The sequence below is a fragment of the Scyliorhinus canicula genome, chromosome 6, assembly GCF_902713615.1.
Source record: "Scyliorhinus canicula chromosome 6, sScyCan1.1, whole genome shotgun sequence".
Lineage (NCBI taxonomy): Eukaryota > Metazoa > Chordata > Chondrichthyes > Carcharhiniformes > Scyliorhinidae > Scyliorhinus > Scyliorhinus canicula.
The window spans coordinates 117,248,104-117,273,060 of NC_052151.1; the positions used below are offsets into that span (position 1 = coordinate 117,248,104).

General features: G+C 41.8%; 1 protein-coding gene across 6 annotated transcripts in view; it reads right to left on the reverse strand.

The window, feature by feature from the left end:
* The window catches only part of ccm2 (CCM2 scaffold protein), a 114,765-nt gene that overhangs the window by 26,057 nt on the left and 63,751 nt on the right, over positions 1-24,957 (reverse strand). For all 6 annotated transcript variants that reach the window (XM_038799966.1, XM_038799969.1, XM_038799970.1 and 3 more), the window contains 3 exons: positions 21,272-21,399; positions 13,314-13,449; positions 9,234-9,288 (listed from right to left, as the gene is read on the reverse strand). In XM_038799966.1, coding sequence (XP_038655894.1) covers positions 9,234-9,288; positions 13,314-13,449; positions 21,272-21,399 — 319 coding nt within the window. The remainder of the gene's footprint in view (positions 1-9,233; positions 9,289-13,313; positions 13,450-21,271; positions 21,400-24,957) is intronic.

A 24,957-nucleotide genomic window follows, 5' to 3' on the forward strand; every position in this document is an offset into this window, starting at 1 on the left:
TTTTCAGGACTTTCAGCAAGTTATCTTGCTTTTCAACTGGAAATACAGAGGCAAAGTAACCGTTTAACATGTCTTGATTTCCCCATTAATCGCTGACTATCTCAATTTTCAGCTTTTAATGGGCCTACATTGCCCTTCACCACCCGCTTTCCCTTAACTATAAAATGTCTTATTTTATAAAAGGAGTGGAGATTGGTCTCTTATGGACTAAATAAAAGGAGAAACCGTTTGTAGTGGCAGGTGGGCAGCAACCAAGGATTTAAGGAAGCTGGCAAAAGAACCCAGGAGTGACATGGTTTTTTACAAAATTAATTTCATAATTATAAAAGAAAAATACATTGGATATTGGAAATAAAAAGAGCTGAAGAGTCATATGGGCTTGAAATGTTAACTGCTTCATTCTCCACAGATGCTAGACACGATATTTTCCAACGCTTTGTTTTTGTACACGGGTTGTGATGACCTGGAATGTACTGCCACAAAAGGGTGTGGAAACAGTCACAATAACAGCTCGAGAATTAAATAAATATTTAGAGGGAAACATTTGCAGGGCTGTGGGAAAAAAAGCAGAGAAATGCACAACAAGAAAATCCCAAATTGTCTGGATAGTTTGTTCCAGATCTCAGTCACACTTCAGGAGGTGCAGGAACAGAATGGGGTCAGCGTGACCAGAATATCTGATGGGATAGATGAGGATCTACAGAAATGGACCCTATCCATCAGGCTTAACGCTTCCTACCAAAGAAGATACGGATAAAGACGGTCAGAAGTTCAGGCAGAATATTGACCTTGGCACCAGGAAGCTACACAAAGAGGGTGGAGGAAAATATACCCTGGCAGCTGTAGCTAATTTGATAATTTAGAGTGAAAGATAATGCCCTTCGTAAACAGGACCAAGTGTATAAACGGAAGGGAAGCAGGGAATGGAGACTTCCACGGGCAGACTTAACTAGAAAGTAATTTAAGACAGCTGCTACTGTACCAGGTTTATAAACAATTAAGAGTTGTTTATAAACCTGGTAGCAGCTGTGATGCGGTGGAATGCATAAATACAGAGATTAGACAAGCATGCAGCAAAGATAAAATGGCATTAGTGGAGGATTTTAATTTTCAAATATATTGAGATAAGCAGAGTAGCTCATGTCAGAAAAGTTCTCATGCTCACGATCGATTATACTTCCTACTCGTAAACTGTAAAGTGATAACCTGCTGGAATTACAAGAGTTTAAAGTGCACTGACCTGCTCTGGAAAACCGCATTCAAACCTTGGCTGGCTGGAGCCCCTGAGATCAGGGAGACTATACGCTTTTTCTTTGGCAACACTGATTGCTGGAAAGCAGGTAGGTTTAAGGGGCCAGTGTAATTGACAGGCCAGGGAGAAGGAAAGTGAATGGTTGGGAGCATGACGGAGGGCAAAGAGTGAACAGGACATCAGGGGTTGGAGGGGAGGAGCGCCAGACGATCACTAATCAATAATCAATGGTGTATTTACAAACAAGAACCATACGAAGAGCATTGCGATACAGGTCTTATTTTCACCACTTCCAAATCCAAGAACTGAGGACAAAAGCCCGCTCTCTCTTTTAGGCTATGTGCACTCCCGTCATATTGATGACTGGGTCACATGGCTCAACCAGCACTCATCTCTTAAAGTGGTCTCGCTTCAACATCCTTCTCCCTTCAAGATCCCTCATTACAGAGTGATACAATTATTAAAAATACAGTCCATCAGGGGATTTCCTTTATCGTTGGTATAAACTCGATACCACTGGTTGTGGGACTCTCCACGGGAGTCGCCACAATTGGACTAGTTTCTCCGTACACGAGTCAGAGGTCTATAGCACAGAAAAGGCCCTTTGGCCCACTGTGTTGCACCGGTCAAAAACAACCCAAGTATTCCAATCCAATTTTCCAGCATTGGCCCATAGCCTTGGTAACGCAAGTGCACATCTAAATACTTTCTTAATGTTATGAGGATCTCTGCCTCCACCACATTTTCAGGCAGCGAGTTCCAGACTCCCACCACCCTCTAGAAGAAACCTTTACCTCACATCTCCTGCCTCTTGGTCATTGATCCCTTCATCAAGGGGAAATGTTTCTTCTCGTCTACTTTATCTATACCCCACATTTTAATCATATCTAACCCTCCCCCTCAGTCTCCTCTGCTGCAAGGAAAATGGCCCCAATCTATGCAATCTCCTTTCATAGTTAAAACTCTCCAGACCAGGCAACATCCTGGTAAATCTCCTCTGCACCCTTTCCAATGCTATCACATCTCTCCTAGAATGTGGATTCCAGAACTACACACAATACTCTAGCTGTTCTTAACTCCAAGCTTCGGCTAAAGGCAAGTATACCGTATGCCTTCTTAATCACTGTATCCAACTACTCTGCTACCTTAAGGGACCAGTGTACATCCACACCAAGGTCCCTCTGATCCTTGGTGCTTCCCAGGATCCTGTCATTTATCATGTATTCCCTTACCATGTTTGTCCTGCCCAAGTGTATCACCTCATACTTATCCGGATTAAATTCCAGTTGCCACTGACCAGCCCATCTATATCCTCCTCACTAGTTACCACCTCACCAATTTTCATATCATCCACAAACTTACTGATCAACCTTCCTACATTAATGTCTAAATATTTATTTAAACCACAGGCAACAAGAGCCCCAACACTGATCCCCGCAGGACCCTACTGGGCACAGACTTCCAGTCAGAAAAACACCCCTCGACTATCACCCTCTGCTTCCTGCCACTCAGCCAATTTCCTTGGATCCAGTTTCCTTAGATACCATGGGCTCTTACCTTCGCTATCAGTCTCCCATGTGGGACCTTATCAAAAGGCTTGTGAAGCCCAAATAGACTACTGCAAATGCATCCTCCATTGCTCTCTCTCCAGCTTCAAAGTTAACAATTACTCCCCATGACTGTTGAAGTCCAGGTGTCCATCTCCATTTTTAGTGAGGTTCATTCACTAGCAATACCACAGTTATTGGGGCCACTTTGCCCTCTTCAATGTAGTTTAACATTAACACATTCTGCTCGGACGACAGGCACTCTCCCAATCTCTGGACCAACGCAGACTTCCGCCTTCTTCCACAACTGAGCAGGCCGTTTGTTCTTACATCTAAGCCTTAAGTGACCTCTTCTACTACACCAGAAACACTTCTCCAGGGTATGCTTTCCCCCACATCTAAAACACTTCCCTCGTCCAATCTCGACAATGGATATTACTCCAATTTCTGCACCTCTTCCGTTGTGTACTCTAGGCATTGCACCCAATCTTTTGATTGATTAGAATCAGAATGCATGTCTTTTCTGCTCTATAATGGCATGCTGATGTTTCCCCCCAGTCATCAATATAGTAAAGGGGACTCCAGATGACCACCAGCAATCAACTATTAACTATGTATTTACAAAGAACTATATACTGTTGGATGAATGTCAAAGGATCCATCCAGCACTTGCCCCTTAAATGGGTCCGCTTGGCTCTGTCTAGATGGTTAAAATAGTTATATAGTTAGAAATGTGTAATTTCCTCCTAATTCGTATCAAATTAACTATTGGTGCAACACTGGTAGAACCATAAATTGTTAGATGGTTACCAGCAAAGTGCAATTGTCCAAGGGAAGTTAGCGCTTCTGGACAATTACTGGCTAAACCTTTACCTGGAAACCTCGGAGGGGGATTCCTCAGTGCATCATTGGGGTATACCCAAATCCAACACTGGAGAGCTAGGAAGTTACGGGCCAATGAGACTTAACAAGGGGCGACCATAATTGACTTCGCCAGATTTAGTTAAAAGTCGAATGGTGCATGAACATTTACCGAGTGCACGAAATGAGAAGCACAAAACAACCGTGAATCTAGATTTAGGTTAGGTGAGCCAACCTCATGTGATGAGGCAGACTATCCGCAATAAACTGGGAAAATCTGTTACTGGGTAAAACAATGGGAGGTGTTAAAAACAGTGATGTAGAATGTGATACGGAACCAGTTTAAGCCTGACAACAGTTCCACCAAAAAGCATGAACTAAAGAGGCAATGCACACATAAGGTTAAGAAAACATTTCCAAAAACACAGATTAGTCTAGCAATTGAAGATACATAAAGAGCAAATATCAGCAAAACGGCACTATGAAAATAAGCCTGCAAGCGATGTCAAAAATCAACACCATTTTGTTTACAATGTTAGGAAAGAGGGTGATCTGGAACAGTGTGGGCCTAAACTGATAATTGGCTTTGAAAATGAAAACAAGGTTGATTATTTGCTTTGTGTTAGTATTTATGATGGAGCAATTGGATAGCATGGCAGTCAGAGAATCAGAATGGTTATACAGCACAGAAGCAATAATTTGGCTCAATGTTCCCATGCTGACACTCTACAAGTTAGTCCCCTTTCTCAGCCCTTTCCTTGTGGCCATCCAATTTTGTGTTCAGGTGCTAATTTAGCTCCCCTTGTAAGTCACAATTTAATCTATCTCCATCACTCAGGGAATGCATTCCAGATCCTAATCACTGGCTGCAAAAAGATTTTCCTCATGCTGTCTTTGGCTCTTCCGTTGATCGGCACACAATGAGTGTCCTCTGTTTCTCAATCATTCCACCAAGAAGAATTTTTCCATCCACTGTCCAAAACCCTCATGATTTGAAAAAAAATGAAAATCGCTTATTGTCACGAGTAGGCTTCAATGAAGTTACTGTGAAAAGCCCCTAGTCGCCACATTCCGGCGCCTGTCTGGGGAGGCTGGTATGGGAATCGAACCGTGCTGCTGGCCGGCTTTAAAAGCCAGCGATTTAGCCCAGTGAGCTAAACCAGTGAGCACCTATACCAAATCTCAGGTACAACGAAGCTTCTCCAATCTGTTCACTTAACTGCAGTCCCACATCTCCAGAACAATTCACGCAAATTTTTTCTGCATTCATTCTAAAGGTTCGGTGTCCAGAATTGTACACAACACTAGTTTGATCTCAACTGGAGTTGAGTCACTCATTAAGGCACAGAAAGGGAGCAATTCAGCCCATTGAGGTCATGACAGCTCATGTAGAGCTATTGTGCCAGTCCTATTCCCCAGCTCTAACCATGTATATTTGTGCCCATCCAAACTCCTTTTAAAATCATTTGTCACTGCTTTCAATATCCCAAGGCACAGAGTTCCAGTTTACCACGGTTCGCTGCAAAAACACAACTTCTTCACATCCGCACGGCATCCCTGCCCAAGACCTTAAATCTCAGTCCCCTAGTCCTTGACCCATCAGCTAATAGAAACAGCTTTTCCTTTTCTATCTTAACCTGTAAATCTTGTCCACCTCTAATCAAATTTACCCTCCATCTCCTTTGCTCCAAGGGAACCAATCACAACTTTTCTACCATTTTAACCTGAAGGTCAAAACCCTTCATCAAACCCTCACTTCTTCCTAACATGTGACACAAATTGGACACAATATTCTAGTTGTGGCCAACGAGTGCTTTAGAAATATTCAACATAATTTCCTTATCTTTGTGCTCATTACATCTCAGGTTGGCAAGATGCAAGTAAGATGCAAATGCCATAGGGAAGACTCTTGGAGCTTCATCTATTTACAATCCATATTAATGACACTGATTATAGGATTGATTGCATGTCTACCATATTTGCTGATCTTACAACACTAGGTTCAAGACCAACAGGTTTGTTTTGAATCACTAGCTTTCAAAGCACAGCTCCTTCCTCAGGTGCTCCGAAAGCTAGTGATTTGAAACAAACCTGTTGGACTTTAACCTTGTGTTGCAAGACTTGTTACTGTGCTCACCCCAGTCCAACGCCGGCATCTCCACATCATGTATGCTGATGACACAAAGGTATATAGGAAAGTAAGTTGTGAAGAGGACACAAAGCATCTGCAAAGGGATATAGATAGGTTTAAGTGAGAGGGCAAAGATCTGGCCGATGAATTATCATGTGGGAAATTGTGAACTTATGCTATTTTGTTATTCCTACCAAGCGGATATTATTTAAATGGGGAGAGACTGCAGAACTGAGATACAAAGGGATCTAGGTGTCGTGGTACATGAATGACAAAAAGTTAGCATGCAAGCATATCAAGTGAATAAGAAAGCAAATGGAATGTTGCTATTTATTGCAAAGGTATTGGACTTTAAAAGTAGAGAGGTTTCGCTACAGTTGTATAGGGTATTGGTGAGATTACATCTAGAGTATTGTGTACAGTTTTGGTCTTCTTATTTAAGGGATATACAGAATAGAAACAGTCAGAGAAATAAAAATTCCAAAGGAAGGATCACCCGTGGGTAACTAAAAATATATCAAACGTCAAGAAAAAGCATATAGTTGTGTAAAGGTGGGTTGTGGGTCAGAGAATGGGACAGATATTAAAAAACAGCAAGGAATGATAAAGATTAATAAGGAGGAAGAAATTAATAAGGAGGAAAAATTTAGAGCATGAGAGAAAGCTGGCTAGAACTATAAAGACAAATAGTAAACATGGATAATTAAAAAAGAAAAGTTAAGTGAGGATTGATCCTATAACTATGTAAAGTTAAAGCACATGGGATTGCGGGTAGTGTCTTGCGATGGATAGAAAGCTGGTTAGCAGACAGAAAGGACAAAGTTGGAATAAATGGGTCTTTTTCCAATTGGCAGGCAGTGACTAGTGGGGTACCTATGCTAGAACTCCAACTGTTATATATTAAGGATTTGGACGAGGGAACTAAATATAGTACCTTCAAATTTGCAGATCATACAAAGTTGGGTGGGAGGGTGAACTGTGAGGAGGATGCAGAGATGCTTCAGCTGGGTTTGGATAAGGTGAGTGGGCATATGTAGTATAATGTGGATAAATGCGAGATTATCCATTTCCAAAAGGCAGATTATGTGAATGGGTGTAAAAGGAGAGAGGTGGATACTTGGTGTACTCATGCATCAAGTACACAAATACAGCAGGCAGTAAAGAAGACAAATTGTATGCTAGCCTTCATAAGCGAGAGGATTAAAGCACAGGGATGTTTATAGCAATTGTGTAGGCTTTGGTGAGGCCACACCTGTAGTATTGCATGCTGTTTTGGTGTCCTTATCTGAGAAAGGATGTTATTCCTGGGCTCTTCTGAATAATCACCAAGAAGGTCCAATAGAAAGTGAATCTGGGCAGTTAATGGAAGAAAATAAAGAGATGGCAGATGAACTGAATAGGTATATTGCATCAGTCTTCACTACAGAGGATACAAGCCACAGCCAAGAAACAGTTGTAAATGAAGAATTGGGAGGGAGGAAGAAAGCACCAGGGAAGTGATGCTCAAGTTGTTGGACATGCCTGGGTCCTGATTGACTTCATGAAAGTGGCTAAGGAGAGAGTTGATCTATTGGTTTTAGTTTTCCAGAATTCATAGATTCCAGGAAGGTCCAATTAGATTGAAAAATCGTTGAAGTAAGCATTTTATTTAAAAAAAGGAGATAGAAAGCATGAAACTACAGGCCAGTTTGAGGGATGATAATGCAAAGTCCTCCGCTATCACCATCCATACTTCTTTTAGCAACCTGGATGCAAGCCATCTGGACCAGGTGACTTATTCACCAAGCAATGGGCAGCACGGTAGCATAGTGGTTAGCATCAATGCTTCACAGCTCCAGGGTCCCAGGTTCGGTTCCCGGCTGGGTCACTGTCTGTGCGGAGTCTGCACGTCCTCCCCGTGTGTGCGTGGGTTTCCTCCGGGTGCTCCGGTTTCCTCCCACAGTCCAAAGATGTGCGGGTTAGGTGGATTGGCCATTCTAAATTGCCCGTAGTGTCCTAAAAAGTAAGGTTAAGGGGGAGTTGTTGGGTTACAGGTATAGGGTGGATACGTGAGTTTGAGTAGGGTGATCATTGCTCGGCACAACATCGAGGGCCGAAGGGCCTGTTCTGTGCTGTACTGTTCTAAATTCTAATTCAAAGCCGGGCTTTCCAATACATCCCGCCCATAACTTTTTACCTCATCCTTCCTCTCTTAATATCACCGCTTCTGATATTTTGTCAGCTTCTTGGTAAACACTGTGCCTCTAAGTGTACATTACCTTTATTGTCGCTAATACAACCTACCCCATCTCTTACTATACGTTTACTGTGATGTGGAGATGCCGGCGTTGGACTGGATGAGCACAGTAAGAAGTCTTACAACACCAGGTTAAAGTCCAACAGGTTTGTTACAAACACTAGCTTTCGGAGCACTGGTCCTTCCTCAGGTGAATGAGGAATTCACCTAAGGAGCAGTGCTCCGAAAGCTAGTGTTTGTAACAAACCTGTTAGACTTGTTGAAAGACTTCTTACTATACGTTTACTGTTCATATGCTTGAGCAGAGGGTGAAAATGCCACATTTTATAAAGTTCACCATGACTTTTGCTTGTATGCATTTATGCCTCTATACATAAAAGCCCAGAAACCTGCATGCTTTTTAAAATCACTTCCTCAATCAGTTCTGCCAACTTCAACAATATTAACTAAATATATTGAGATATGGTGCAATGCCAGGTATATGGTGTTAGGTCACATATCAACTACGGTCCCACTGAACAGGCTCAAGGATCTAAATGATTTATTCCTATCCCATTGTTCCTACGAAGCACAAATAAGAGTTGGCACAAGCGCAATGGGCCAGATGACGTCTTGTGCTGTCATTGAGTTTTTTGGGGTTTAGTGGGGAGAATTTAGCAGGTACACTGACTATGTATTTGGGACCAGATCCAGAGCAGGCTGTTGTTTGGACATACTTCAGAATATCGTACTACGTGACCCTTTAAAGTTGAGCTATCATAGTTATTAGTGTTCAAGCAAATTGCAGCACTCCTACAATGGTCACTTGTACAACAGACCAGCAAATGAACATGCATGAATCATTTATATAGCCTTTACCAATGGTGTGTTGGAGGTGCAAGGGAAAAGGGGGCAATATACTTCCAACAAAATTGAAGTGGGCAACCCAAAATGCCTCACTTGTTTTCCTAGAGCAAGCACAAAAACCCTTTATCGAAACAGTTATATTTTCATGTCTGAACAGAATGAATCAGATTAAATCTTAAAAGCTAATTTTCCACTCCGGTAAAAGAACAGCTTGAATTTAATTATTTCTCTTGTTCAGTCTGGTTGAATACTCAAAATCATGCCAAGTAGCCCATTGATCATTATAACAAGAGCACTTTTAATGTAGAAACTTAGTTCCCACAATACAGTGTTCAAAGAGAGGTACAATAAGATACTTACAAGTTACTAATTTCTGCATCATACGGTTCTTTAACGTCCGCTTTACTGGAATCATCTGTTTTTTAAAAAAAACATTAAACTGAGTCCAAATGTAAACTTCAAGTCTTAGGGTGAGAAATGTAATCAACGCTTCTTCTTTCACCAAGTGGTAAAGGCATCATTTGGCATTGTACTCAGACATGACACCACTGAACAGACAGAAAAGTAGGCTAGAATGATAAATTTAAATTGGTGAAATGATAAGTTAAAAATATCAAACAACAGCTTTATACAATGATAAACGTCTGGCATAAAATGCTGAATAGGGCAGAACTGGCAGTATACTTGCTCCTGCATGTATGATGCTGGGGTACGGAGCAGAGGGCCAGATGCCCGTTTTTCTTCACCTTTAGACTTGTTCCAGGTTCCCACTGTGTAATATGCTGGATTAGTTATCACCAGAGGGTGGATTTAGCATTAACACCCTGGAAAAGGGTAGGAGCAGGATGGAAGAAATGGAGGATTAAAAAAAGGCACAAGATACAGCCCAAGCTACCTCTCAACTGTTCTCCAGAAACTTGATCCCTACACTGGAAGGTTAAGAGAAGATTAATGAATGGGAGTTATTTTTGATGAGGAAAAGAGAAACTGTTCTGAATAAGAGGGGTACGGATCTAATTTTTTTATTGTTAAAATATGGACACTTCCACTATCGCTTCAGCTGCCGCATCCCATGATGTTCTTTTATTTAAAAATCATAAGACATGGGGAAAGGGCAAAGGAATGGGAAGAAAGACCTTTCAGAGAACTTGCAGAAATATCAGGGGCCTAATAGCCGACTTTGTTGGTTACACTTAATGATCCCAGTGAAATATTAGGGGCGTCTGGTGAGGGCAGACTGAGCGATGACCCCATTGTTGAAAAATGTGACATCGATGGTTAGGTTCTTCAAGTTTGACTACTACATTTAAAAGGAGAGATATTCACTCACTTCAAAGCTATGAATTCTGTTTCTGGTACTGCTTTTGTTAAGGATTTCCAAGTTTTAGGGTCATGCTAAACTTTGGTTTCACAGGTTTGAGGGCCTGCATCATGTCCCCCAAAGAAGGAGGATTTGTACAAGGCTTGAAGCTATATGGCAGACAGCCTGGTGACCAGCTAGTTCTGTACAGGGTAGAGATTGAACTAGTGCCTCTGTGCTGGTGCATTTACTCATTTAGCCATCAGGTAGTTACCAGTTCAGTTTGTTTACATGCATCACCCAAAAGAAAAACTTTAGACCTCAAAATGAAAGAATGATGGTGTATCGCAAAACAAATAAATACGTGACAAGGGTTACTTTTCATTTTTTACTAACTAACCATCTTTGGTGGATAATTCTCCAACTAACAGAAAGCAACGAGTGGGGATGAATGGGCGTTTTCTGGTTGGCAATCAGTGGCTAGTGGTGTGCCTCAGGGATCAGTGATGGGACTGCAATTGCTTACAATTTACATTGATGATGAGATGGTTTGGAGTTGGGAACCAATTGTAATGTGTCAAAGTTCGCAGATTACATTCAGATGAGTGGTAGAGCAATTGTCCAGAGGACATGGAAAGTCTGTGGAGGGATACAGATAGTTTGAGTGAGTGGGCAAGAGTCTGGCCGATGGAGTACAATGTTGGTAAATGTGAGGTCATCCATTTTCGTAGGAAGAGGAGCAAAATGGATTATTTAAATGGTAAAAAACTGCAGCAAGCTGCTGTGCAGAGGGACCTGGGTGTCCTTGTGCATGAATCGCAAATAGTTGGTTTGCAGGTGCAGCAGGTCATTAGGAAGGCAAATGGACTTTTATCCTTCATTGCTAGAGGGATGGAGTTTAAAAACAGAGAGGTTATGTTGCAGCTGTATAGGGTGCTGGCGAGGCCACACCTGGAGTACTGTGTACAGTTTTCGTCTCCTTAATTGAGTACGGATGTACTGGCACTGGGGGGGGGATGCAGAGGAGATTCACTGGGCAGCACCATAGCACAAGTGATTAGCACTGCGGCTTCACAGCGCCAGGGTCCCAGGTTCAATTCCACGATGGGTCACTGTCTGTGCGGAGTCTGCACATTCTGCGTGAGTTTCCTCTGGGTGCTCCAGTTTCCTCCCACAGTCCAAAGGCATGTAGGTTAGGTGGATTGGCCATGATAAATTGCCCTTAGTAACCAAAACGGTTAGGAGGGGTTATTGGGGTACAGGGTTTGGGTGGAAGTGAGGGCTTAAGTGGGTCGGTGCAGACTCGGGGGGGGGGGGGCGCAAATGGCCTCCTTCTGCACTGTATGTTCTATGGAACTCAGTTGATTCTTGAGTTCAAAGGATTGGCTCATGAGGAGAGACTATACACACTGAATTAAACGAGGGGGGAATTTTATAGAAACATGTAAAATTATGAAGGGAATAGATAAGATAGAAGCAGTGAGCTGGTGTCCATTGGCAGGTGAAACTAAAACTAGGGTGAAACTAAAACTTGGAGGCAAAGCCTCAAAATAAGGCACAGCAGATTTAGGACCAAGTTGAGCAGGAACTTCTTCACCCACAGGGTCGTGAATCAGTGAAATTCCTCGCCCAGAGAAGCAGTTGAGGCAACCTCGTTGAATGTTTTCTTTCTTTATCAAATTAGAGTACCCAATTCATTTTTTTCCCAATTAAGGGGCAATTTTAGCATGGCCAATCCACCTACCCTGCACATCTTTTGAGTTGTAGGGGCGAAACCCATGCAAACACAGGGAGAATGTGCAAACTGCACACGGAGAGTAACCCAGAGCCAAGATCGAACCTGGGACTCGGCACCGTGAGGCAACAGGGCTAACCCACTGCGCCACCATGCTGCCCAACATTGAATGATTTTAAGGCAAAGATAGATAGATTTTTGAATAGTAAAGGAATTAAGGGCTATTGTGAATGGACGGGTAAGTGGAGCTGAGTACGCAAAAGAGATCAGCCATCATCTTATTGAATGGCGGAGCAGGCTGAAGGGGCCGAGTGGCCTACTCCTGATTCTAATTCTTATGTTCATATGTTCAATGGAAGGAATCAGTTTTTGAAAATATGAGAATATATTACAGCAAGAGATAAAATAATTTGAAGACTGCAGCTCCAGTATTACTCAGCTAAAATCTGAAAAACCTGTGGAGTCTCATTCCTTTAGATTATAATCATTGTTGGGAGTTAATAAATCTATACATTTAAAACTTTTCTTTGTCTCTCATCCCATCATTCTGTCCATTGATTTCATTTCAAGTACCAGATTTGACATTTATTATTATAACTTCCACTTAACTTTACACCACGAACAATTGTTAAAGACACAGTTGTTCATCCTGTTCACTGAGTACCAGGTCCATTGTAGAGGGCGCTTTACTGAAATGGCTTTCTGATCAGAGCAATTTCAATTTCAAACTTCCCCCCCAAAATGTCTGTGGGTACATGTCAGATTAATGGCTGGTGCTGTTTTGAAAAAAAAAGAAATAAATTTAAAGTATCCAATTAAGGGGCAATTTAGCGTGGCCAATCCACCTACACTGCATATCTTTGGGCTGTGGAGGATAGATCCACACCGACACGGGGAAAATGTGCAAACTCACCCGACAGTGACCCAGGGCCAGGATCGAACCCAGGTCAGCTGCGTCGAGGCAGCAGTGCTAACTACTGTACCAGCCTAACGGCTGGTGCTGTTGTTTGTCATGAACCACAAAATCCAGTCCATTTATCCAATTCTAGTTACAAAGAGGCACGGTCAAATATACAGATTACTATAGAGTAAATCTTTTTTGTCTCTACTTTTCTACAAATTTAAATAAATTTTATATTTAAATTCAGCTGCCCAGTTGGGTTTGAATGCATCCAGCCACCAAAACTGGAACATTGCATTGCAAATCTGTGTAATTGGATCAAGATCAGAAATCCGAAATAAATGAATGGCCATAATTTGATGCTTACCACACTGATATTTGGACAGTATGAAAAACTCGGATAAATTCAGCTGGAACCAAAAGCTCATACCAGAATGTAGAATTAAATTGAGATCTGAGCGAAATAATTTCATGTCAAATAATTTAGTATTCATCAACACCTACCACTGTAAATAGACATGTGCTTAGTTGGCGTAGAAGCACCATCAAATATTGCTCTATCCAAAAAGTCTATTGTGGACTCTGTGTAAACAACTTGGAAGACTTGACTGAGAAGAGAACAAAGTTCTTCTGCAGCTGCCTAGAGGAAAACATATATAAAATTTAATGGATATATTCTCAAATAATTAAAATAAAATGTAATAACGATCAAGGGAACAAAAAAATGTATGTTTCTTGCAGCACAATTCAGCCTCATTCTTAATACTGCTTGAAAGACTTTTCCGTAACAGAAACATTTACGTTTTTATTTTAAGTATACAGAAAACTAGGACTAGGCAAGAGTGATAATGCTCATGTGTTTCTAAGGCTGAATGCTAGATTTTTTTGGATAATAAAGACAAGCAAGAGATTTGGCCATGACACAGAAGATGCAGATCAGCCATGCCCTTATGAATAGCATAATGGGTTCGAGGAGCTGAATGGCCTAACGCTCAATTTTTAGGTTATATATATTTTGCAGGTTTCGGTTTCAGGAAGGCCATCAACACTTGCATTGGCTTAAACATTTTAACCTTGTCAGAAGTATCTAAAATTCGGTACTTGTTCAGTGGGGGGTGGAATTATTAATGCTGGGCAATGGAACCCTTCCATCGCAGGCATCCAACATCAACATGGAATATACATCTTGCAGTGGTGCTTCGAGGAAAAGTAAATCTCTTCTGCCACACATTGACTTCAAAAAACCCACATTACCACTAGAAACTGGGTTGAGCATGCCAAAATTTCACATCAAACTCTATAGCTAAAGGTAGTCTTGCATACCAACACTGGGATTTGAACCCATGTGCATAGACCAGGGGTGGGCAAACTACGGCCCGCGGGCCGCCAAAGGTATTTCTGCGGCCCACCAAGTCATTTAAAAAAAAAAAAAATATCTTTTTAAATTTTTTTTTTTTTTTTTTTAATTTTTTTTAAGGTTAATGGGGGGGGGGCTGTTGGGTTACTTACTGGTATAGGGTGGATAAGTTGACTTGAGTAGGGTGATCATTGCTCGGCACAACGTCGAGGGCCGAAGGGTCTGTTCTGTACTGTACTATTCTATGTCCTATATGAGGCGCCCAGAATCATAACCGGGTGAAGTAATTATTTTACTTAATATACTATGCGGCCCTTTGTGAATTGTGAATTTCTGAATGTGGCCCTTGCATGGAAAAGTTTGCCCACCCCTGGCATAGACACAAGTGTTTCAGCAGTAATTTTATTAAAACTTACATTAATAGTAGAAAATATATTCTGGACAGGAACAAATACTTACCCAGCAGAGTTTTCTCAAGCTTAGCAACAAATTATTTAATCAGGCCAACAGTCTTAGTTTGTACACATTGTTAATTAACTTCACTAACCAATAAACTTGCCGCTGCAGACGGCAAACTTCTGGAAGTTGCCAAAAGTTGATCTTTTGTAGTATATTTTAGATTGTTCTGAAACGGGAAATGTTGTTCCAAAGGGAAAATATAAATCTTAATCAAGTTGCGCCTTTTTCCTCCATCAAGTTGGGTTACACGTATATGAAGGATGAAGAATTATCCCCTCATTCCATGTGCAATCATATTAAAGTAACAAAATCAGAGTAATGGGAGTCTCCTAAAATGAAACTTTAATATCAACCAACAGGACAACTGTCAGACATTAACCTATGCAGATGCCAAGCCCAATCAGAATTTATCAATATAATGCCACATGGCGACACCGCACGTGTAACCTCTGAGCCACTTGTAGATTGGGTGGGACAAAACATATTCAAATAGCACTCGTCTTCAAGATGTCACAAAGGGCTGTAACTTCCTTGGACTTGCAATCAGCATCGGGTTGCCACACCACACCCACTTGCCTGTGCTAAATTAATTCTGCGCTCATCTTGCCTGACCTTCCCGACTGAAACCAGGAAGCCCAGTCATAGTCTAAGACAACTAGATTATAGGACAACTTTCTTACCGTAAACTAGGTAAGTTTAAATGATTCAAAGTAACAGGCCAGGGAGAAGATAAGTCCCCAAAGCGAGGAGGATGATTTTGGGTTGGGGTGGTGTCCAGCTGGGTCAAGGTCAGATATCGGCAGGATTTGAGTCGGGGGAGGGGGGGAAAGGAGGAGGATGGTGGAATTCCTGCGTAGGGCTCAGTGTGGATGCTTGAAATAGTTATCCAGAAGTTAGGAGGTTTTAATTCTTCCAACTTTTTCTGAGTAACTATTAGCATAAACCTTATGGAACCATCCGACGCTAGGAAGTTGCATTTTCAGATCGTTCATAGCACAGCACAATTGCCTGGGGCAAGTTTGCACTATCCTGGACAATTGCCATGCAAATGCTTACCTGGAAAGTTCCAAGAGGGATTCTCCAACATAACTTTGGACCCCCCAAATCTGACGCAGGGGTGCTTGGAAGTTACGGCCCAAAATGTTTTATAGCCAATTATTACTTTTGAAGTGTGGTTATTTAACTTATAGGCTGATTGCACAGCAAGGGATTGGCAGGAAAGCTCAGAAAACAGAGCCAGTTGCCTTTTTGTGGATTGAGATGACTCAAGAACATTTGCCGTGACCAAAATCTAGGATATAATTGCACCCAAATTTAAAATTTTTTTCTTTAAAAGACTAAAAACAAAGCAGAGAGCACTATAAAAGAGCAGGCCTAGGGAAAGAGCACAGCAAGACCAATGAGAGCTAAAAAAGAGCTGGCCTGGGAGAGAGCACAGAGAGGATGTCGGGCCAACTGTATTCAAAACAAAGTCAAAGTGCATCGTCAATGGAAAGCTTGTAACTGATCTCAGGCAGGATGAGTGTTTCCTGGATTGTAGGTTCCAGACCCCACGGTAGAGAGAGGTCAGGATAGTACGTAGGTGGCCATCTATAACGCAGGTTGTAACAGGACTCTTTGGAGACTGGATGGGCACTTGGAAGGAAATAAACCTGCAGGGTTATGAGTCGGACTGACTTGATTGCCCCAACAGGACACAGCTTGGACTTGATGGACTGAATTGGCCTCAAGATACAAAGAACATTCTTGTAATAGCTGTAAATCAAGAGGTGGAAGAGAGAGAGGAACTTGGCAAAATTATGAATCACTAGGGAAGCAGTACCGAGCAAACTGATGGAGCTACGGGCTGACCAAGTCTCCTGATCCTGATAAACGTCATCCTAGGATCTTAAAACAGAGGTGGCAAATCAGGTAGAAGATTTTGTGGTATCAACTTTCCAAAATTTAATGATTTTGTAAAGGTTCCATCAGTCTGCAAAGTAGCATACGTGACCCCTCTATTCAAGAAGGTAGGGAGGTAGAAATCAGGAAACTATAGACAAGTCAGCTTGACATCTATCATTGGGAAGGTGGTAGAATTGATTAAGGAGGCAAGAGCTGGGCACTTTCAATTCCAAACAAACAATCAGAAAGAGTCAGCATGACTTTGCATAACGAAATTGTGTTGAGAAACACAAGTTTTAGTGATGAGCTGAAGCGAATTAGTGTTAATAGAGAAATGGTGTTGGGGAAATTAATGGGGCTGAAGGCAGAAAATCTTTCAGGGCCTGATAATGGTCATCCCAGAGTACTTAAGGATGTAAGTACTAGAAACAATAGATCCATTGGCAGTCATTTTCCAAATATCTTTGGACTCTAGAGTAGTTCCTACAGATTGGAGAATAGCTAATATAACCCGCTATTCAAAAAGGGAGGTAGAGTGTGAATTATAGACCAGTGAGCCTAATGACGGTAGTAGGGAAGTTTGTAGAGTCCATAATCAATGGTTTCATAGCACAGTATTTGGAAAGTAATGGTGTAATCAGACTAAGTCAGCATGGATTTATGAAAGGGAAATCATGCTCGACAAATTTACTGGAATTCTTGGAATAGGTAACTAGTAGAGTTGACCAGGGAGACATTGTGGATGTGGTTTATTTGGACTTTCAGATAGCTTTCAATAAGGTCTCACACAGAAAATTACCATGTAAAGTTAAAGCATATGGGATTGCGGGTAGCGTCTTGAGATGGGTAGAAAGCTGGTTAGCAGATAGGAATCTAAAGTGGGAATAAATAAGTATTTTTCCGAATGGCAGGCAGTGACTAATGGAGTACCAAAAGGATGTGTGCTTGGACCCTAACTATTCACATTATATATTAAATATTTGGATGAGGAAACTAAATGTAGTATCTCCAAATATCCAGATGACACAAAGTTGGGTGGGAGGGTGAGCTGTGAGGAGGATGCAGAAATACTTCAGCGGGGTTTAGGCAGGCTAAGTCAGCATATGCAGTATAATGTGGATAAATGTGAGGTTATCCACTTCGATAGCAAAACTGGGAAAGCAGATTATTTGAATGGGTGTAAATTGATGAGAGGTGGATACTCAAGTGAGACCTTGGTGTCATTAGTCGCTGAAAGCAAGCACGCAGGTGCAGCAGGCAGTAGAGTATGTTGCAGTGGCGTGCGGGGGGGGGGGCGACGGTGCGTTGGCCCCGGGCATCCATTGGATGGGGGCAGTGGCGTGCAGAGAATGGATCACGCCTGCGCACCGCGGTCGGCCGGAGCGCGCCTGCGCACCGCGGTCACCGCTGATGAAGAGGCGGTTTTCCACTCGGCGGCTGGAGCGGGAACAGAAAGGGCGCGAATTCTCCCGAATCGACGGCAATGCCACCATGGGTGCGTTTTCTTTATTCTTTATCTTTAGATCCATTTTAAAACTCTTCTCTGCACCCTCTCTATAGCTGTCAACTTACTAAACTGTCGTGCCCAGAATTTGACATTTGGGCCAGGGGCACCCATTTGGGACAGAACCAGTATTTTATAAAGATTCATCATGGCCTCTTAACTTTTGCCCTCTTACCCTTTATACTTAAAGCCCAGGGTCCTATAAATGGGAGATTCTCAGAGACTTGACTGCAAGCTGCTGGAGCTCGGATCTTGAACAGAGCTTTTATATCTGGATTTGGGGACCCTTTATGCACTGGCATAGTGCAAAAACAGGCCCCACATGACCAGGGTTTTGTGAAGAAGGAGGGATCTGGAAATGTGTCGACTGTGAAAATTATATTTGTGGAAATTGGGTGAAGTAATGCCGGTGTTTGATGAGACTTGGTGCTAAAGCTTTAGAGAAATTAAGATGGAATTTGATTTGAAGAAGTTCAACGTTTTGAAGGATATTGTGGCTGAAATGAATGCGATACGTGCTGACTGAGAAATGTGTGAGATATGTCTTTGTATCTGCTATGTGTAATTTATCAGTCATATTGTTGCAATTTTCCTGTTAATTCATGTTTAATTTACGTTGATTTTGGTGTGATTGCTAATATAAAAGATTACTGCTTTGTGACAGGAGGTATCATTTGGGGAAAAGAACTTAATAAATTTGATTGATTTATATTAAAATCGAATAAAGCGTTTATTTCATGTTTCATCTGTGTTTATATATTCAAAATGTTTTCCTTTCTCATAATATTTCTCAGTATACTTGAGTCTTTGGGGCATACAATCAAGGTTTGCCCCGGGCATCACCAGACCTCTGCACGCCACTGGTATGTTGGCCTTCATAGCGAAATGATTGGAGTATAGGAAGAGAAATGTTTTATTGTAATTTTGGTGAGGCTACACCTGGAGTATTGGTTGCAGCTTTGGTGTTCTTATCCGAGGAAGGATATTCTTGCTATGAAGAGCGCAGCAAAGGTTTACCAGGCTGACTCCTGGGATGGCAGGATTGTCATACGAGAAGAGACTAAATTGGTTAGGATTATATTCATTGATGTTTAGAAGAGAGAGAGGAGATCTCATAGAAACTTATAAAATTCGAAAAGGATTAGTCAGGGTAGATTCAAAAAGAATGGTGGGGGAGACCAAAACTAGAGGGCCACAGTTTGAGAAGGGCTAAACCTTGTAGGACTGAGACGAGGAGAAATTTCTTCACCAAGAGAGCGGTGAATCTGTGAAATTCTCTGCCACAAAAAGTAGCGGAGGCGAAAATGTTGTATAATTTGAAGAATGAATTAGATATAGGTCTTGGGGGTTAAAGGAATCAAGGGTTAAAGGTGAAGGCAGGGAGGCAGGGGAGAAAGAAAAGAGGAGATCTTTGAAGGAGTAACACACCCTATATTAAAAAAGGAACCTATAGATGGATTGCGCTTGGATTTCCAGAAGGTATTTGATAAGACGCCATGGCTATAGTGAAAAATAAATGCTCATGGTGGAGGGGGTAATGTATTAGCATGGATAGAAGATTGATCAGCTGACTGTAAACAAAAAAACAGCATGCATAAATGAGCCCTTTTCTGACTGGCAGGATGTGATGAGTGGAGTTCCACAGGGGTCTGTGCTGGGGCCTCAATTTACAATCATAACTTGGATGAGGTGAGCGAAGGCATGGTCGGAAAATGGCAAAGATAGGTAAGAAAGTTTGTGAAGAGGTCCTAATGAGATTGCATAGGTTGAGAAAGTGGGCAAAAATCTGGCAGATGAAGTATGATGTGAAAAATGTGACGTTGTTCACTTTGGCAGGACGAATAAAAAAAAGCAGAGCATTAAACGAAGAATGACTGCAGAATTGAGATACAGAGAGATCTAGTTGTTCTAGTGCATGAGTCACAAAAAAATGGTATGCAGGTATGGCAAGCAATTACGGGGCAGCACGATGGCACAGAGGGTTAGCCCTGCAGCCTCACGGCACCAAGGTCCCAGGTTCGATCCCGGCTCTGGGTTACTGTCCGTGTGGAATTCGCACATTCTCCCAGTGTTTGCGTGGGTTTCGCCCTCAAAACCCAAAGATGGGCAGTCTAGGTGGATTGGCCACGCTAAATTGCCCCTTACTTGGAAAAAATGAATTGGGTACTCTAAATTTAACAAAAAAAGAAGCAATTAAGGCGGCAATGGAATACTGAGAAGAATTGAACAGAAAAAGATGCTCTGCTTTTGTTTTATAGGGCATTGGTGAAGACACCCTGAATTATCTCCTTTTTTCAGGAAAGATATAAATGCATTGGGGGCAGTTCAGAGGAGATTTACAAGACTGATACTTGGAATATGTGGGTTCTCTTAGGAGGAAGGCTGGACAAACAGGGCTGGCGTTCACTGGAGTTTAGAACGGATGACAGATTAAAGTACAAGAATCTGAACAATCTTGACAAAGTAGATGTGGAAAAGCTGGCACAGCAACTCAGATTCCTTGCTTGTGAGGGGGGTGGGGATAGAGTAAATATACATTACATCGAATTATTGGCCCAAAAACAGATGGGTCAGGGTTGAAATTTGCCTGATCAATAGAATCATGAATTGTGTTAAACCTTTTGAACTTCAGTGTAATAATTAACTGCTTCAAGTATCGTTTCACATCACTCAGGGATACATGGCGGCGCTGTTCCTAGCCCTGGGTCACTGTCTGTGTGGAGTTTGCACATTCTCCCCGTGTCTGTGTGGGTCTCACCCTCATGATCCAAAGATGTGCACAACCGAAGGGGTAGGTGGAATGGCCATGCTAAATTCAGAGACCCGGGTTCAATTCCTGAACTGTGCAGAGTCTGCACGTTCTCCCAGCATCCGTATGGGTTTCCTCCAGGCGCTCCGGTTTCCTCCCACAAGTCCTGACAGATGTGCTGTTAGGTAAATTGGGCATTCTGAATTTTCGCTCAGTGAACACGAACAGGCGCCGGAGTGTGGGGACTCGGGGCTTTTCACAGTAACTTCATTTCAGTATTAATGTATGCCTACTTGTGACACTAATAAAATCATTAATTGCCCCTTAATTGGGGAAAAAAGATCATTTGACATCATTTAATATGGCAAACTGATGTAGATCCAAATCTACATACATACATACATACATACATATATATATATATATATATATATATATATATATATATATATATATATATATATATATATACACACACATACAAAAACTCAACCTGAACCAAAACTTACTTTGTTTTCTACAACAACCACCACCAGACTACATGCTTCCGTTGTTCCAGCTCCGCTTTCTGAAACTGACGTCTGCATTTTAGTGGAACCTTCAGTGCTCTGACTCGTTGAATTCCCAGTTTCATTGGCTGAAAGTCAAACACATTTGATAATAGTTTTGTAACTTAGAAAAGTCTGTTTTCTTAAAATGACATTTCTTCAGTGAACAAATATTGCTCAACGGGGTTCTGACAGAAGTTACTGGTATTTCAGTATAGAAAAGAGTTGCATGTCACAAATAAGTGCTTCCACAAGGAAGAAAATCATGTTTTTTTTATTTTTATAAAGTTTAAATTTAATTAAAAATGTCAACTTGACATTTGGGTAGGTCAGTGTTCTTGGTGGCTCAGAGCTTTGTATTCCTGGGATGCAGTTATCAGTTTTAAATACCTTTGTCTGAACATTGGATAGACAATGAGTGTTGATCGCAGCATAGGATGACAATCACAAGTCGACCACAACAGTCAAGAGCAGCAAATTCTCTTGGTGAGGACACCACACTACAACAAGCCACGTTTATGGAATTTAAATTCACAAATTATGAAGAATTTGGAATTTGAGCTCTGGGCTGCTAGTCCAGTATCATAATCCTATCCTATTATTACTCAATCTGGAGATAATGTTTCACCTTTCTGTACCGTTTCCTCCCCACTATTCCAAAGAATGGCTGTAAACAACAATTTTTTTAGTTACAAATGCAGACGCCTAGGTAAGCAGAGTGAAAGTGAACCAGGACATATGAATTATTGCCGGAAAAAAAAATTCTGTTGAAGCTTTTCATCTTGCACTCATATCAGGACAGATTTTTCAAATAGTGAAGGTAGGCTTGTGTTAGGCAGTAGTATAGAATCCATTTGCTGATCTCTCCCAAAAGACAAAAAGTTTTGAAATTAAGCCCATTGGCACCATTACACAGATAATATCTTCTCTAATCGCTCCTCATAATCAAAGTATCTCATCCCAGAAATCATTTTCATAAATCTTTTCTTCACCCTAACAAAAGCCTTTGCATCCTTCCTAAACCACTGCCCTGAACTGGACTCAATATTACAGCGGAGGTCGAACCGGTGTTTTGGTCTTCATAACCTCCTTGCTTTCGCACCATATTTTTTAATTTATAGAAGTTCAGTATCCCATATACGCCGTCTAAACTTTCTTTCCTTGGCCTTTCACACCTTGATTTGAGCATATATACACCCAAGTCTCTGATCCTGCATCCATTTCAAAATTCTACCTTTTAGTTAACATAAACAGGAGTAGACCATACAACTGCAAACCTGCTCCACTATTCAACATGATCACAGTTGATCTTTCGCCTCAATGCCACTTTCCCACTTGTTGCCTCATAATACTTGATCCCGAGACAACAAAAATATGTCTGTCATATGACTGAAATAGGGCAGCACGGTGATTAGCACTGCTGCCCCACAGCTCCAGGAACCCGGGTTCAATTACAGCTTTGGGTGTGTGGAATTTTCGCCGCCCCCCCCCACTATGAAATATACGCAATGATAGAGTACCCGTAACCCTTTGTCCAAAGATTCATAATGCACTGTAGAGATTTCTCAGTCTTAAACTGGTTTTCCTCATTAAGAAGTCTTACAACACCAGGTTAAAGTCCAACAGGTTTGTCTCAAATCACTAGCTTTTGTAGCGGAGCTCCTTCATCAGGTGAGTCACCCGATGAAAGAGCTGCGCTCCAAAAGCTCGTGATTCGAAACAAACCTGCTGGACTTGAAACCTGGTGTTGTAAGACTTCTTAATGTGTCCACCCCAGTCCAATGCCAGCATCTCCACAACATGTTTTCCTCATGTTTATTGTTGCAAGACTTCTTAATGTGACCACCCCAGTCCAATGCCAGCATCTCCACAACATGTTTTCCTCATGTTTGAGATCCAGCAACAAGAGTGAATCACATCCTTATCTACTGTCAACAACAACATCCATCCTGGCTTCAGAATCAAACATTTCAATGTGGAGATCACCCTTTTCTTGTCCATTAACCAATCTTCTATTCATGCTAATATATTACACCAATTCCACAAGTTCTTCTCTTGCCCATCAATATTTTGTGTGGTCACTTATCAAAAGCCCTTTGAAAATCAAGGATACTTTATTAAAATTCATTTTATGGGATGTAACAATAATAATAATCTTTACTAGTGTCACAAGTAGGCTTGCATTAACACGGCAATGAAATTACTGTGAAAATCCCTTGTCGCCACATTCCGGTGCCTTTCGGGTACACAGAGGGAAAATTCAGAATGCCCAATTCACCCAACAAGCACGTCTTTCAGGGCTTGTGGGAAGAATCGGAGTGCCCGGAGGAAACTCACGCAGATACGGGGAAAACATGCAGCTAGCTAGGCCAGCATTTGTTGCCCATCCCCAGTTTGCCCATCCCCAATTTCCTTCAAAGGTGATGGCGAACCGCTGTAGTCCATGGGTGTAGGTACACCCACTGTGCTACTAGGGTGGGAGCTCCAGGATTTTGACTTGGGTACAGTGAATGCGATATATTTCCAAGTCAGAATGGTGTGTAATTTTGAGGAGAACTTCCAGGTTGTGGTGTTCCCAGGTATCTGCTGCCTATTGCCTAAGGGGCTTTGGAGAATTCCTGCAATGCATCTTGTAAATGAGGCAGTGTTAATTTAATAATATTCATCTGGCAAAAAAAATGATCTTAATACAACTGAATTTCATTTTAAGTTTGAAATGCTCAACAAAAAATAGTTTGAAATGCCCAAAACTAGTAAAGGTTGATTGGACAAATGGAATAAAATGGCAGTAAATTAAAATGTTGGATCTCCCTCCAGGCCCTCGCCATGGCGGCACTCCCATCCACACCGAAAAAGCATTTCAACCAGCCCAGTTGTGGTAGCAACACTTCAGTCGTGGAATCAACTGCGGAAAAATTGCGCCCTAACCGAAATGTCCAACAAAGTCCCCCATCTGTAACAACGACAGGTTTGTGCCGGAGCTCACCGGCGCCACCTTCAAAAGGTGGAGGCAGGACGGGGGGACACTGACAGTTGGGGATCTGTACACCGCCGGCAGGGTAACAATGCTGGACGAGCTGATAGAAAGATTCCAACTAGCAGGTGGCAATGAATTCAGATACCTACAGCTTAAAAATTTCTGCGAAAAGAAACGAGGACATACCCATGACCGCCACGACAGTCACTACTAGAGGAATTGCTGGATGCAGCCATTTTAGGTAAAGGCACACCAGCTGCTCTGCCCTGTCTGTCTAATCTTAAATTAGTTAACGAGCTACTATTTCATAAAATGGTAGTGAGTTACAGACTTCTAGCTTGGAGACACTTGCCAGTTATTGGTCAGAAAAAAAAAAAGCACCTCCTTTTTTCTCTTCCCAATTTAGCACCTATTCACAAAGCACTCTATGCTCACCGTTGCCGAGAAGTGAGAAATTATAGATTTAAGGAGAGGAATGAAATATAATTTGTTACATGTCCGTCCATTTCATCAGCCTGTCAATGTCTTCACTACACTCACAGTACTCTCAAAATTGCGTCACTTGACAGACATCCAAGTGTATGCCATTAGTATACATTAAAAAATCAGTGGCTCTGGTACTGACCCTTGGGTAACCCCACTGTATACTTTCCTCCAGTCCAAAAGCAAC